Source organism: Pelodiscus sinensis, chromosome 32 (assembly GCF_052426305.1).
Source record: "Pelodiscus sinensis isolate ZL-2025 chromosome 32, ASM5242630v1, whole genome shotgun sequence".
NCBI lineage: Eukaryota > Metazoa > Chordata > Testudines > Trionychidae > Pelodiscus > Pelodiscus sinensis.
This window is the reverse complement of record NC_143083.1, coordinates 8,479,170-8,495,348: the sequence shown is the minus strand read 5'-3', so window position 1 is coordinate 8,495,348 and position 16,179 is coordinate 8,479,170. Positions and strand designations below refer to the sequence as shown.

The 16,179-nt window shown below is 45.0% G+C and overlaps 1 protein-coding gene across 3 annotated transcripts in view; it reads right to left on the bottom strand.

Moving 5' to 3' along the window:
• DPP9 (dipeptidyl peptidase 9) overlaps positions 1 to 16,179 on the bottom strand; it is a 30,391-nt gene that overhangs the window by 11,477 nt on the left and 2,735 nt on the right. For 2 of the 3 annotated variants that reach the window (XM_075903055.2, XM_075903054.2), the window contains 8 exons: positions 12,925 to 13,178; positions 4,237 to 4,349; positions 3,041 to 3,214; positions 2,603 to 2,771; positions 2,306 to 2,419; positions 1,920 to 2,048; positions 1,049 to 1,110; positions 668 to 768 (listed from right to left, as the gene is read on the bottom strand). In XM_075903055.2, the coding sequence (XP_075759170.2) occupies positions 668 to 768; positions 1,049 to 1,110; positions 1,920 to 2,048; positions 2,306 to 2,419; positions 2,603 to 2,771; positions 3,041 to 3,214; positions 4,237 to 4,349; positions 12,925 to 13,178 (1,116 nt within the window). The remainder of the gene's footprint in view (positions 1 to 667; positions 769 to 1,048; positions 1,111 to 1,919; positions 2,049 to 2,305; positions 2,420 to 2,602; positions 2,772 to 3,040; positions 3,215 to 4,236; positions 4,350 to 12,924; positions 13,179 to 16,179) is intronic. The other variant, XM_075903056.2, reaches the window with a different exon arrangement.

Sequence of the window (16,179 nt, the reverse complement as noted above, 5' to 3'; positions counted from 1 at the left end):
AGTAGCTCCATGCCAGGGCTGGAGGAGAGCACCTCCCCCATAGCCACAGTGCCCAATCTGGAGCTGCTGCTGCCAGGGGACAGGCGTCCCTTCCCCAGCCCAGCCTGGACCTCCCCCTGGCTGTGCTTGCTGGAGTTGTGACGGCCACGGAGAAGTGCCTCTCACCTAGTCCTCAAGCTGCTGCTGAGAGAGGGATCTAGAAACAGCACTCTCCCTGGGACAGCTTGCACCCCAAACCTCTCATTCCCAACCCTCTACCCCTGCCCTGAGCTCCATCCTGCACCCCAACCTCTCAGCACCACCACACAATGTTCATGTGCAGGATGACTTGTTATATGTTACATTCCCTTCGTATTGGTGCACATAATGAAAGTCCTTCCGTACATGGACATAAAAAAGTTGGAGGGAACGCTGCTCAAAAGTCACAAAAAAAGACAGAAAAGGTGAAGCCCCTTGCTCTGTACTCCACTTGGGCAATTACTAGATGTGCTATATAAGGTCGTATTACTGCAGGGGCTGAGTCATGTGCAGCCAAGACTTCTGGCTTTTGTTCAGTTTAAAGCCAGGCCTCTACTGTGAAAAGTGTGGGGCTTCATTTAGTGGCTGCAATAGCTCCGTAAACTGGCAGGTTAGGTGGGGGTGAGGCAAGGTAGAAAAACCTATGTACTATTTGCCATCTCTGGTCCAACCAGCACGTGCGATGTACTCCACCGTAGGGAACAATGAGGAAAAAGGCTGTACCAGCTCCTTGTCCTGAGCGCACACAATCTGCAATCAAAGACCAAAAGAGAATTTTAAAAACCCAGGATGTTCCAACACTGTGGGCTGGCCTACAATGAAAATTGGTATCAGCACAGCCATGTCTCTTGGGGTGTGAAAACCCCACATCCCCGAGTTATGCCAAACACATGCTGGGTTTAGGCAAGAGTTAGGTTCACGAAAGAAGAATTCTGTTGACCTAGCTACTGCCCGGTGGGGAGGTGGATGACTTATGCCCAGGGGAGAACTCTCCTACTGCAGTCATGGCGTTATAGTGATCAATACTCACCTTTCCCTGGCTGTCCATTTTAAACTCTGCCAGTTTTAACGAGATTTTGGGATTTTTGCTACCTGCAGAGGAAACAGCAGAGAGAGAGAGAGAAAATGCCATTATCAGATGGCAAGTGGTCTGTGCTTCCCACATTTGCAAAGAACCAGAGTCTGAGCCTGCTGCGATCTGTGGAATGGCAATGAAGAGGTTGGTGGCGTGGATGCAAGAGATTCAATGGGTGGGGAAATAGGTTCGCCCATGCAAATGAATGCAGGTGTAGAGCTCTGCAAATTCGTGGCTATCCACTGGACATCCACAACCGTGCTGGTGCCGATACAAACTCTGTATTTGGGCAGGGCTCTATGCATGTGCAAGCATTTCCAGCATGGAGAAGGTGGGATTCCGAGCGTATTGAGCAATGTGTCAAAGGGCTACTCTTTCTCCATTTCACAACAGCAATCCCTTCCATAAGGTTAGCCTCTGTTTGCCAGAAGCTGGGAATGAGCAGCAGAGGATGAATCACTTGATGATCACCTGGTCTGTTCATCCCCCCGAGGCACCTGGCACTAGCCACTGTCAGAAGACAGGATACTGGGCTTGTTGGTCCGTCGGTCTGACAGGCCTGTGCTGAGTTGGCTTATGTTTTAGGCCTTCATCTTCCTACAGACCTGTATTGGCCTTTCTGGGGTTTAATTTGTGACTTTGGACAGTCTTCCTGCAATCAACTTGGTGCCAACAGATTCTGAAATTGCCCTGAATATTTATGGACCTTCTCCTAAATCCTGGGACGTGTCTAGATTAAAAATGTAAAGCCGATGGTGACCAGATGCTGCTTCAGCCTGCATGAGGCAGCAGCTACATTTAGGTCACTCCCTTGCACCTCACTGACCTGTCCTGGGGTACCGATAGGAATCCGTTTTTCTCTCCTCCAGGGCAGGTGAAGGAACATGAATTATCTCCACTTTGGACTCGTCCACTTCCTCATACAAGATCCGCAGCGTTTTCCAACCCTCTGACCCTAGGACAAGACATGGTAGGTAGGTTTGCCAGCACGCTGTTTCCCAACTGTATCAGCCTGCCAGGACCACCTCAGCAGCACATAATGGGCCGACTAGTTTTCCACATTTCCTTTAAGGGCCGGCAGCACCTCCTAACCATTCACACAAATATTCACCAGCACGCAGCTCACATCCCCTAATGAATAACCTGGAACTCAGCATCCTAAAGGGGCCAATAATTATGTTACAACACAGCATGGCCAAGCAGAACACTAACCATCTAGGGTGGCTGTGGGGCACCACCAGTACCCTGTGAATCGATCAAACTCCTCCTGAATGACAAACGTGGCTACACCTGCCGATTTGGGATCATCTAACACGTTGGATAAACCTGAAGAGGAAAGAGAGCAGAGAACGGTTGAAGTTGCTGCAAAGGCTGATCCAGAAAGGGAATGAGACTCAGATGGGGCGGGGGGTGGGAGAGGGAGAAGAGCAACACAGGAGTAAATCCTTCGGGTCAGACTCTAGCTGTAAGAGGAGTCTCCTCCAGATGTGAAGGAGCAACTCTGGTTACCTTTATGGCAATAAGTCATCCGTCTCTCCTCTCCTGTCTCGATATTCGCTACCCACAGATCATTGTTATTGATGAATGAAAAAACGGAGGGATCAGCAGGACAGATTTTGGGATCCATTCGAGGTCCTGTGCACTGGGTCTTGATCTCTAGCGGCTTCATTGGAGAGACCTGGGGAAATAAAGCCCATTATGTGCCCCCTATTCTGTTTTCAACTTCCTGCTAATCGAAGCCACATAGTTCTCAATGGAACCAGCCCACACACAAGGGAATCAAGCCCAAGCAAACAGGACTTATTGGCAGACCACTGCTAAGGTCCAACTCAAGAAGCATGAAACAGTATCAAACATGAAGCCTTTTGCTATGCGAACATCACACACAGCTGGAGACCCCCACCCCCCAAACACACACACCTCCCACAGAGCCACCAGCAGACCTACCATGAAGCCATTCTTGCCCCCATCTCGACAGTGGAAAAGGCTGTTGCTGGCCTGGAAAAGAAAGAGGCCGCTCTCACTGTGAAAATCATAGGACGTGATTCCAAAGACCCCAAGACGCTTGCGTTCCCTCAGGAGCTCCTCTTCCCTAGAGTACATCCCATGGTGAGGCGTAGCCTGGTGGTGAAGGACACAGAGACACAATCTGCATATCTGAAGGAACGGCGACAAATGACACCAGCTAATACAGGACTGACCAGAATGTAATGCACTGGCCAAATGCAGCCACCATCCTCTTAGTGCGAAAGCGTAGCCCCGAAGACCTGTGACCAACTGCACTGCCCCCAATGAGATCGGAGCCAAAGGCTTGGACCTATCGTCTATAAATGGCACCTCCATCTTAAAACTGAGGAACAACTGCCACACGCATATGCCAATTAACCTAATGACATTATCCATGTCTTTTCACATACAGCTTACAAGTCAGATAGCACAAACAACTGCTATTCCAGGGATCTTGAGCTTGTTTCAAAGGGACTCAGAGGATCCAAGCGTACTTCCAAGCTCTTGAAATCTGCTTAACAGAAGGTCTGGGATGTGACAAGTCAGTCCAATACCCTCCATCCTCTTGTTGCTGAGGCTGGCTAATTCTTAATGGCACCGGAACACCAACCTACTATGAAAAAAGGGAAGGGGGAAATCTGTTCCTCTTCCTAATTCCATCCGGTTTATGAAAGTAACTGGCAATGTAGGCAGCAGATCGATCCATATTCCACACGTGATAAAAACAAAGTTATCAAAAATAAACATGGTAATCAAGGTATAAATGGAAGGAGGGCAGAGAGGGGGGGAGAGGAAAGGGAGTCTGACCACAACAGTTTAATTTTACTCTTTTATACCTGGAGGTCGACTGTCGGCTACAGAACATTTATGTACAGTGAAACCTGTTCCTGCCCCATCAGCTGTTGGTTGATACTCAGTGCCCCACCATACTTGGCAGCTGCTTTCAAAGAGATCTCCCTACATGGCTATTCCATCAGTGCCATGAGCATGGCACAACTTTCCTGCCTTACATGCCACGTCACCCCTCTACAACAGCCCAGAGTGGCAGTCAACATACCAGCAACCACTCCAACATCTGACTGTCAGTCTGGGACCCCAAGCATCACCACAGCAAAGGGTATGTTGCTTCTCCTCACCTGAAAATGATCCAGCATCTGCTTCCATGACAAGAGTAGCAGGGCCTCTTTCCGTACCTTTTTGGGAATCTCTGAGTAAAGAAGGGAATTCTCCCGGCTACCATACGGCATCCCTGTTGGAAAAACAAAGCCAAAAAAAATGGCAATTTCAGAGAAGTCTCATAGACTTTAAAGTCAGAAGGGACCATTATAATCATCTAGTCTGACCCCCTGCACAGTGCAGGCCACAGAATCTCACCCACCCCTCTTAGAATAATCCTCTCACCTATATCTCAGATATTGAAGCCTTCAAATACTTTGAAGGCCCCAAGATGCAGAGAATCCTCCAGCTGTGATCTGTGCCCCATGCTACAGAGGAAGGCAAAAAACCTCCAGGGCCTCTGCCAATCAGCCAGGACTAATCCAGGTAAAGGCAGATAAGGCCATTTATTAACTATTCAGGAAGACTAAATGGCTCAGGGGCGTTTTAAGGGTGCTTCTCAACCTACTCACACAGTCCATCCACCTACTCCAAACACTTGAATTTTATTAACATCAACATTTTTCAACAGGATTAAGATGTACTCGAGCTTTCTCCACATTTGGCTGCTCCTAGGGTCCCTCAAACACTCTGCTCAGCCCCCACCCTAGAGCCACACTCCAGAGAACTGATCCCTGTAGAAGCATACGATTGCATTAGCAGCATTGCTAACAAGATAGTGCATTCCAACACACACACACACACACACACACACACACACACACCTATATGTACTAGAATGCGTCCGACTGCAAGTCCATTTGTTCAAGAACACCTCCTAAACATAAGAGCTAGGGCCACCAAATTTGGTAAGCAGTGTCCTCTTCTCCTAAATTAAAGCAAGTTCAGTTGTGCCAGGAGAACCGGAAGCCCCGGGAAAGGGACAGTTTTCCAGAACATGCAAAGCGAGGGGCTCCTGTTCCGAGGGACGCATTATGAGATGGCCGTCAGAGGCAGTGAGCCTGCAGGGGAGAGCCATCCTGCGGATTATCCACTGGGGCACTCGTACCACCAAGGGGTGCCCAGCAGGGCTGGGGCTCTGCTTCCTGCCTGCCAGCACACTAATAGCCCCTCCTGCCTCAAAACCTGCCCCCTACCCGAACCCTGGCCACAGCGCCGAAATGGGGGAGAGAACAGGTCCAAGTGGGATGGCAGGGGGGCAAGAATAGGCCCCAAGTGGGCTGTTAGCCTGGAGGATGGGGGCGGGGGAGGGGAGAGAACAAGGCTAGGGGAGAGAGAGAGAAATGGCTCTAGGTGGGTGGGGGAATGGGCAGAAGGGGAAGGACCAGGGAACGCCGGTAAGTCTACTAGGAGGGATGCAAAGTCTTTGGTGCGAGAGACCAGGTTTGAATGTGACTAAGTTTAACGGTGGCCAAAGGCATTGCTACAGGATGGCTGTTCAGTGGCCGTGGTAAAATGAGTTATTGCTGCCAGTCCAGTTTCCAGTAGTAACATCAAAACCCCAACACAGCAGGCAAGTTTGTTGGCAGATTCAGCAGAAGTACCCAAGACAATGAACTTGTCTTTCACCCTTGCTGGCAGGAGCGCTCTAGATCAAGGCTGCAGTACGTTGATGGGATGGAGTGTCGGGGGGAGGGGCTGACCATGCTACTGCCCCTCTTTCATGTATTCTGTGCAGGAAAAAAAGTCTTCCATCTCCAAGCCTGTTAACCTATCAAATTCACTTTACTACAATTAACATTTAAATGTATTTATAAGTACTCAAGAATCAAAGCAACATATAAGCATACAATTTTCAGAGACGCAGAGACAACGAAATGGTGAGCATGTGGTGTTTTATATAAGCAGCATCTGCCATGATACATGAGAGTCAATGAGAACAGCCCAGGAAAGATCTAACATGTTCAAAACACAAACAGGCTACAGTCAGACACACAGATGTTACTACAGATGTAGTCTTAAGGCCATGATTACAATAATCCATCTACGGATAGTCTTGTACTGTACTCGTATTGCCTATGACAACTAGCTGCAAAAGAATTGTCCCCCGGTTTTCAGTACTTTATATTTTGGTCCCTAAGTGAAGTAGAAAAAATGCCCAAAATCTGCTATCAAAGATTTTGAAAGGTTAAGAAAAAAAAAAAGTACTCTCTCTCCCCTCTCTCTAAAAGTAGAGCCCTGCAAATTTGCAGATATCCACTTTATACCAAGGATGTCCATATCTGAAGATGCAGATATTCACAGCTCATTTTTGCTGATACAGATGCGGATACAAATTTCACACCTAGAAATCTGCAAATTTGTGGATATTTGTATTTGTGCATTGCAACTCATTTTTGTGTATACAGTTGTGGATGTGAATACAAAATTTTGTATCCACACAGGGCTCTACCTAGAAGATCCACATCGAAGCTTGGAAAGCAATACTTAAAACTTGGGAAAAAACTGGCACGCTGCTTTTAAGCATGTAAGTGAAACATCATCAGGCACATTCCTGAACTGAGAACCAAATTCTTCACAACTGAAGGGGCAACTCAACACCAGCTTAATGGGGCTGTAATGGATTAGGAATATTATTAATAGACAACACCAACTATTATCTGCCTCTGTGTTCCACACATTTTGTTGGAGCAATAAAAGCTCAACATCATCTGACAAGTCATTGTCATTCTACTGCATAACTTCAGCTAGGAAGTAGGGATGTGATAGGGGACACAATTAAATGGTTAACAGATGATCCTAGACTCATCCATTAACCGCCAGTTACATGCAAGTGGATTGCATGAGAGGCAGCAGCGGCTGCGGGCGTGGGAGCCACCTCCTCACCCCGTGTGTAAACGTGTAACCACTGAAAATGTCAGCAGTTACGCATGTGCAAAACAAACAAAAAACCCAAACACTTTAACATCCCTACCAGGAAGATGAATCAGAGTCTCCTCATACTAGAACCTAGGTTTACAAACACCTTGGGAATGGAGGTTATTCATAACTCTAAAATGTTCCAAAAGGGTAGCTATGTCAGTCTGTATCTGCAAGAACAATGAGGAGTCCTGTGGCACCTTAGAGACTATAATTTATTTGCTTATGCTCCAATAAATATGTTGGTCTCTAAAGTGCTACAGGAACTCTCGTTTTCCCTAAACTGTTCATAACTCTGAATCAAATGGCATGGTTGTTATTTCAAAAAAAGTTTACATTTGAACACTGACTTAAAACAACTTTGAATCTTCAATAAACAGAACAAAAATGCTGCTTTTAGCCACTTAAATGAAAGTACAGAAAGTTTGCTTAGCTTGTCAAAAATATTTAAACCTTCCCATTTTTAAAGTAGTTTACACATTTAACATAGTACTGTACTGTGTGTTGTGTGCGTGTATGTCGTGTGTGCACGTGCCGCTGCCTGATTGTGTACTTCCTAAGCCAAGTGAAATGCATGGTTCATTGGTTAGTCCAGAACTCCTGTATTCATAACTCTGAGATTCTATTGTACATAAATATCTGGCTACCTTTTATCACTTACACCAAAGGGGTCTAACTTGTCTATTCTGCTCCATACATGGACAAGCTTCATTAATGAAGAACCATTATGGTCCATATGCTCTCATTAAGGAACCCACATACTTTCCTCTCCCCTACCCCCAAACACATCTGGTGCATTACTTTCTCCAATAAATAGCAGTGACCGGCACAAAAGAGCACATCAAACCCAATATCCAATGGTTAAAAAGAAAAAGGGGTCACTGCAGGAAACCCAGCCAGCTGTGTGGCATATCATACACAGGGAATTTCTTTAATAAATCCTGCAATGATCAGCCTTTGCCTTGGTGCAGGACATAGTTCCCTTTCACAGTATGTACAGCTAAGTATTACTGACCATAAAATTATCCAGCCCTTCTAAAACCCAGCCACTATATTTAACTGTTGCTTACTAGTGACATCACGGTTCTGTCTATAACTATAAACTGGTACAACACAAAAATTGGCCTTCTCTCATGTCTTCAGCAAGGAAGAGAATATTTCTCTAGGAACCATCGTTAATCATTAATACCCAACACTTATCCAGTTATTTTTCCCCTTGGCAAAGTATTTACAAGTACTGTTTTCTTTTTACAAGTATCCTCACAACCTGCATTGAGGTAAGACTCTTCCAGTTTATTGGGAAAAACAGCAACACGTGTTTTTTTAAAGTTCACTGATGTGCTGCTCCGTGAAAAAAATTTGTTCACCTGGCCAATCAATCATATGCATTGGGCTTGCAAGGATAGAATAACCATAAGTAGAATCATCAGGTCCCTTAAAAGAACCAAATCATCCGCTCTTTTTGAGGTAATACTCCAGATAGGAGACCTGACTCAACCAAGTCCACACGAGAGATTTGGGGGGAGGAGGGGGGAAGAACCACACTGGAAGGTGGTTACTTCTGGCAGCAGACAGTACTCCACCCCTGCTCCCAACCCACCCACCACAGTTTTGGAGAACAGTTATGCTGCCCTGGATACGAGAGATCAGGAATCACCCTCTAAGGGGGAGGAGCCATGTACCCCCAATACTAGGAGGTCTGCAGCCACCACGGTGAAGAGGAAACATAGGGTAGTGGTGATAGGAAAATCTCTGAGGGGGACAGAGGCACCCATCTGTCACACTTACACAACATCCCAGGAGGCATGCTGCCTGCCAGGGGCCAGTATCCAAGACATTATGAAGGGATTGTCAAGGATTATCCAGCCCTCTGACGACTGCCCATGCTATTCTATTCCCCAATGTGGGCACTCATGAAACTACAAGGTGTGACCCTGAGCAGATCAAAAGTGACTACAGGGCTCTGGGAGTGTGGGTGAGGTAGCTTAGGGCTTTGGTGGGGCTCTCTTTGATCCTTCCAGTCAAAAGGTAGAGGGGGCCCAGGCAGAGACAGATGCATCCTGGAGGTGAATGCCTGGCTGCAAAGATGGTGTTGCCAGTAGATCTTTGGCTTCCTTCACCACAGGATGCTCCTCTTGGAAGAAGGGCTGCTAAACAGAGATGGGGTCCACCTATTGAAGAAGGGGAAGAGAGTATTTGGATACAAACTGGCTCACCTAGTGGGGAGGGCTTTAAACTAGGTTTGATGCAGACTGGTGATCAAAGTCCACAGGTAAAGGAGATGGATCAGAAACTGGGGGGAGCATGGGTTATAATGGCAGGGATAAAGGGGAGACAAAGCAGAACTGGGGGGCAAAATCAATTCAATATCTTATTTGTCTGTATACAAATGCAAGCAGTAAGGGGAATAAGCAGAAAGAACTTGAAGTGCTAATAAACAAACACAACCATGACAGTATCGCAGAGACTTGGTGGGATAATACACATGATTGGAATATTGGCATAGAAGGGTACAGCTTGCTCAGGAAGGATAGGCAGGGAAAACAGAGAGGAGGTGTTGCCTTATATATTAAAATGTATATACTTGGATTGAGATAGAGATGGACATAGGAGACTTGTTGAGAGTCTCTGGGTAAAGTTAAAAGGGGTAAAAACAAGGGTGATGTTATGCTAGGGGTCTACTACAGACCACCTAGTCAGGCAGAAGAGGTGGATGAAGCTTTTTTTTAACCAACTAACAAAATCATCCAAAGCACAGGACTTGGTGATGATGTGGGACTTCCATTATCCAGACATATGTTGGGGAAAACAACACAGCAGGACACAGATTATTCAACAAGTTTTTGGTATGTACTGGAGAATTTTTTACTTCAGAAGGTGAAGAAAGCTACTGGGGGAGGGGGGAAAGCTGTTCTAGATTTGATTTTAGCAAATAGGGAGGAACTGCCTGAGCGTTTGAAAGTGGAAGGCAGCTTGAGTGAAAGCGATCATGAAATCATAGAGTTCATGATTCTAAGGAATGGTAGAAGAGAGAACAGCAAAATAAAGACAATGGATTTCAAGGAAGCAGACTTTAGTAAACTCAGGGAGCTGGTAGGTAAGGTCCCATGGGAAGCAAGACTAAGAGGAAAAACAATTGAAGATAGTTGGCAGTTTTTCAAAGAGGCATGAAGGGCTCAAGAGCACACCAATCCATCGCATAGAAAAGGTAGGAAGAGACCACCTTGGCTTAGCCAGGAGATTTTGAATGATCTAAAAATCAAAATGGAATCCTATAAAAATGGAAACTGGGTCAAAGCAAAAAGGATGAACATAAACACCACAAGTATTTAGGGGACAAAATTAGAAAGGAAAAGGCACAAAACAAGCTCAATCTAGCTACAGGCATAAGTGATAAAATAAAACATTCTACAAATACATTAGAAGCAAGAGGAAGACCAAGGACAGGTTAGGGCCATTGCTCAGTGAAGGAAAAACAACAGAAAGCGTGGAAATGGCAGAGATGCTTAAACTTTGTCGGTTTTCACCAAGAAGGTTGATGGCAATTGGATGCCTAATAGGGAGGTTAATAGGGAACCTTAACAGGTGATGCTTATGGGGCAATGGTTAACCAGTACCTGGAGGGCTGCTTCAGCAACACCGGGCCCTTCCGCGGGGCTGCTGGCTCCCTGCGTATGCGGCCGGGAGCTGGCAGCCTTGCAAGGGGCCGAGAGCAGCCTGGCTGGAGTGCTCCCCCTTCCCCCATTTAATCAGTAAATCAGTTAAACTTAATGTTTAACTGGTTAATAATTCAACAGGATTTTACATCCCTTGCACCTAACACAGTGAATATGGGGTAGATTCAGAAGTTAAAATACGAAAAGAACAAGTTAAAAATTACTTAGGAAAAGTTAGAGATCTTCAAGTTACCAGGACCTGATGAAATGCCTCCTAGAATACTCAAGGAGCTGACTAAGGAGGCATCTCTGAAAAGTTATGGAAGATAGGAGTCGCCAGAAGACTGGAAAAGGGCAAATCTAGTGCCCATCTATAAATAGGGAAACAAGGACAACTCAGGAAAGTACACACCAGCGAGCTTAACTTCTGTGCCAGGAAAGACAATGGAGAAATAGTTAAGGAATCCATCTGCAAACATTTGAAAGATAAGTGATAAGGTGATAAGTAACAGTCAGCATGGATTTGTCAAGAACAAATCATGTCAAACCAACCTGATAGCTTTCTTTGACAAGATAACAAGGTTTGTGGTGAAGGGGGAAGAGGTAGATGTGATATACCTAGACTTTAGTAAAGCATGATACAGTCTCACTTTACTTTATCAATAAACTAGGGAAACACAATGTAGATGGGGCTACTATAAAGTAGGTGAATAACCTGTTGGATAATCATTCTCAGAGAGTAGTTATGAATGGTTCACAGTCACACTAAAAGGGCATAACAAGTGGGGTTCCGCAAGGGTCAGTTCTGGGAATGGTTCTGTTTAATATCTTCATCAACAATTTAGATAATAAGCATACTCCCTATGCCATTAAGTTTGCAGATGATACCAAGCTGGGAGGTTTTGCAAATGCTTTGCAGGATAGGGTCACAATTCAAAACAATCCGGACAAACTAGAGAAAGGATCTGAGGTAAATAAGTTCAATAAGAACAAAGGCAAAGTTCTCCACTTATAAAGGAACAATCAGTTGCACACATACAAAATAGGAAATGACTGTCTAGGACGAAGTACTGCAGAAAGGGATCTAGGGGTCATAGTGGACCACAAGCTAAATGAGAGTCAATAGTTTGATACTGTTGCAAAAAAACCCACCAACAACGAAAAAACACACATTAATCTGGGGTGCATTAATAGGAATGTTGTGAGTAAGACATGAAAAGTAATTCTTCTCCTCTACTCTGTGTTGATTAGACCTCAACTGGAGTAGTGTATCCAGTTCTGGGCACCACATTTCAGCAAAGATGTGGAGAAATTGGAGAGGGTCCAGAGAAGAGCAACAAAAATGATGAAAGGTCATGTTCTCTAGACCTATCAGGGAAGACTGCAAGAATTCAATTTGTTTGGTTTGGAAAACAGAAGGCTGAAAGGGGACGTGATAGAATCCTTCAAGCACCTAAAAGTGTGTCACAAGGCAGAGGGAGAAAAAAATATTCTCCTCAACCTCTGATAATAGGACAAGAAACAATGGGCTTAAGTTGTCCCATCTAAACCTCCCTTGCTATACTAGGAAAAAGATCCTAACCATCAGGGTGGTTAAGCACTTGAATAAATTGCCTAGGAAGGTTGTGGAATCTCCAGCATTGGAGATATTTAAGAGGAGGTTAGACAGACACCTGTCAGGGATGATCCATATGGTGCTTGGCCCTACCATGAGGGCAGGGGACTAGGACTTGATGACCTCTTCTGGTCCCTTTCAGTTCTAGTGTTCTGTGATGATTATTTGCATCACAGTGGCACTCAAAGATTCTGAGATGGGGCCCTCTTGGGTCAGACACTCCTTGCCCTGAATAACTTCCAGTCTAAATAAACCAAAACCAAAAAAGTAGGAGAGAGGCAGGATTATCTCCATTTAACACCCAGGAAACAAAGAAATTAAGTAACTAAGCCAAGATCATATAAGAAGCCCATGCTAGAGCCAGGAACTGAACCCAGACCCCCTGAGTCCCAAGCTAGCACGTTAGCCACAAGAGTATCCTTTCTTTTTCACTTCTTCTCCGGCACCTAGATACCTAGTGATCAACAAAGACATCAGTGAACAAAGATTATACTACTGCCACAAAGACAGTTCTTTGGCACAGCCAAGCCTACCAAGGTGACCCACTAAGCAAGGTGGCTGACTAAAGCAAGGCTTACCCAGATAGTAAAGGCGATGAGAATGTGGACTGGACTCTTCTGTTTTCTGGACAAATTGGAAGTCGTGGGGAGCCTTATTCACTATCATGCCTGAATACTTCCTGCTGCTGTGAATAATGTCACGCAGCCCATCCCAGGAATGCTTCTCCACCAGGAACTGGGAAGGCACGTCCTCCATCTCGATCACTTCCGTGTTGTCCGACTGCTCGTCCACTGCAGTCATCCTCTCTTCCCCCTCGGAACTGGTCAAGAAACTGGGAAAGAAAGTGGGGGAGGTGAATTAATGTGGGGGATCTGATTAGGCACATTCCAGCTGCTCGCAGGGAGCTCTGAGCAGTTAGCTGATGTCTAAGGACAAGAGCCCTTTGAGAATGCACAGATCCTAAAGCTACCAACACATTCATAAAGGTTATGAATTAAACATAAGCAGTACAAGATGGAAAGCAATACTTCATCCACAACACCCAGCTCAGTAAAGGATGCTGAGCCCAAAACTTACCTCCAGGACTTCTTCCAGAAAAAAGACCAAGTGTTAGAATCAATCAGGGCAGGAGAACATCTGTTGTAGCAAGTTACTTAATCATTTAATCTAACTGAAACACACTCCAGGCATTTAGATAGGATAGGTGCTGATTCAAAGGTAACAAATGTATAGGTGAGCACATGGAAAAACTTCTGACCTGTGGGAATACAGAAGCAAAGTCTCCTTTCTGTCTTGCAAACAGATCAGATCAGCATCTTAAACAGGCTAAGTAAAGGCATGACATGGCTTGCTGGAAGTGCTGCAGTAACCAGGAGTGAAGTGGCACAGATGACAAATTAAGAAGATGCCAGTGCCACTGAGTTGGCTAATGGAAAACTGCACAGCCACAACACACAGCCTGTTTGAATATGAAGTATACAACATATGAGTCCAACATTGGTATATGAAGGAGACTGCACTACCCTGGATCAGACTTATTCCAGATGAGGCAAAGGCCCACAAGTTTGAGTTGGGACTTTACTCTCAGTGGAACCCGGGCCCAGGGAGCACAGATCCAGGTGAGCCAAGAGTAAGTTAATTTGCAAGATGAGTTTTTCTTCTAAAAGCTGACATTCTTGTAATGGCTCCCTCAAGTCACTGCAGCACTAGCCCCTAGCAACCTAACCGCTGGACCATTCTTCTTCATGGTCATCTTACGGAGTTACGGCTCCTCCTCTGGGACATTTCAGTTTGCTGGAAAATAAATGAAACCAGAGGGATCTCATCACCTTGAGAGAATCCCCATCTTGGACTCTGTATCAATATAGCAATGTAGCAAATAAGGTCTATATAGGATTAAAGAATGAGGCCCCTGAGTTAACCAAGGCTTCAATTTTAAAGTCATGTTTCTAAATGAATGAATGCAGCTTTCCATTTAGAGATCTGCTGTCAGAATGCAGACGGAACAGACATGCCTGTCAGACTGGAATATTTAATTTGCATGAAATAGACACTAAATCTCTGACCGTGCAGCTTTAGTACCATACAGAACTGCAAAAAGCCCCTTCTCTCAGTTTGATTCCAGCAGCAGTTGGGTGGTTAATGTATAAACCAGTGTTAGATCATTTCATCTCAATCCAATGTCTCTCTCAAATGAATCTGCCAGGAAATCTCTACACACACCTGGAGAATTCCCTGACACCTACCAATAGCCTTTTCAGAATGTTCTCTTTCCTATGTCTTGATATCTCATCCATCAATTAAACATGTATTCTATCCTAGAGAATTATGCCTTTCAACGGTGAAGCACAATGAGAACTCAAGTTCCCTTCTTTGTGAATACAATACCTCGTGATGTCAAACACAGAAACCTCTTTTCCTGTAACCAAAGGGAAAGAGTCTTCACAGTTCTTCCTCCAATGTTATTTTCCTCATTTCATCCTCAGACCTGAGATTAGGCAAGTAACAATCCAAACGTAACACAGAATCTGCAACATGAGATCCAGTGGGTGGAATGGACTCTGCATAACTACCAAACCAGGCCACAGTACATGAGGCCACAAAAACTGAACTAAAATACAGCATGGCTCCCTTTAGTTACAGCTATAGAGCATATAATGGCTGCTTCTAATTCCTGAGTTTCTCAGTAGTGCAGAGAACATAAAATACAACGTAGAGGCTACAGAAAGGGGGTCTCAAAATAAAGCTCTTCCCAAGACTCCTAAGATCCATGCTCCAGAAGCCAAACAACAAAACAAACCACAGCTTGAAAATTAAACAGAGAAAAGTACATTCCAATCAGACCACGGCAGGCAGCCCAAGGAAAGCCACAGAAGCAGAGACAGCGGAGCACATAAACATTGGAACGAGATTTGAGGAACATTCTCCTAAGACTTTGCAATGTGTCAATGATCTTGAGTCCATCCAGTGTATGCACCCAGGACCAGGCAGGAGGAATTAAATTCAGTCTAATGTCCTTCTCCTTCAAAACAACTAATACTGTGTTTCAAGGCAAACAGCTGCCTATCAAAAACACATCACAGGATATAAAACCAGAAAGAGCAGTGATTTGGGCCCACTCCTTCCTTCCCAAATCTCACTGCAGCTTGGGTCTTAAGAGTTTATTCAGCTAGAAAAATGAAACAACTTCCATGCAACTGAACACATTCCACCCTTTAGCTAATTCCCATCCAATTGGTGAAATCTCTTCAAGGTTAGTGACATGATCCTTCAAACAATACTGCTCCTCACAAGAAGGGCTTTCAAGGCCAGATCAGATTTCAGTGACCTAAATTCAGGACAGTCCATTCACACCCAGAAAATACATATTTGCAGCCACCCTACCCACAGTAAACCACTGCTAACAATAGGAGGGTAGAAAAAGACACTCAAAAAGATCCTGGGTTTATCTGCTGCCTGATGAATCTTGTCTGGAGAACACACAGTGATTGCAGCCTGGTCTACACTTAAAATTTAGGTTGACATAGCTATACTATTCGGGGGTAAGAAAAATCCAGATTCCCAAGAACCACAGCAAACCCCTGGCATAGCTGCAGCTAGATCCATGGAAGAATGTATCTGTCAAACTCACTACAGTCACTGGGGGAATGTGGTTTTCCCACAGCAAAGGAAATACCCTTCCATCACCGCAGAACGTGTCTACACAATGAGGTTAAACTGGCAATGGAATGGCACCATAGATACGTTGCTCTAGGGATGTAAAATCCCAGTTAATCTGTTTAACTGGTTAACTGATTAAGCAGGCTCTCACTCCTACTCCTCTACTCCTTGTG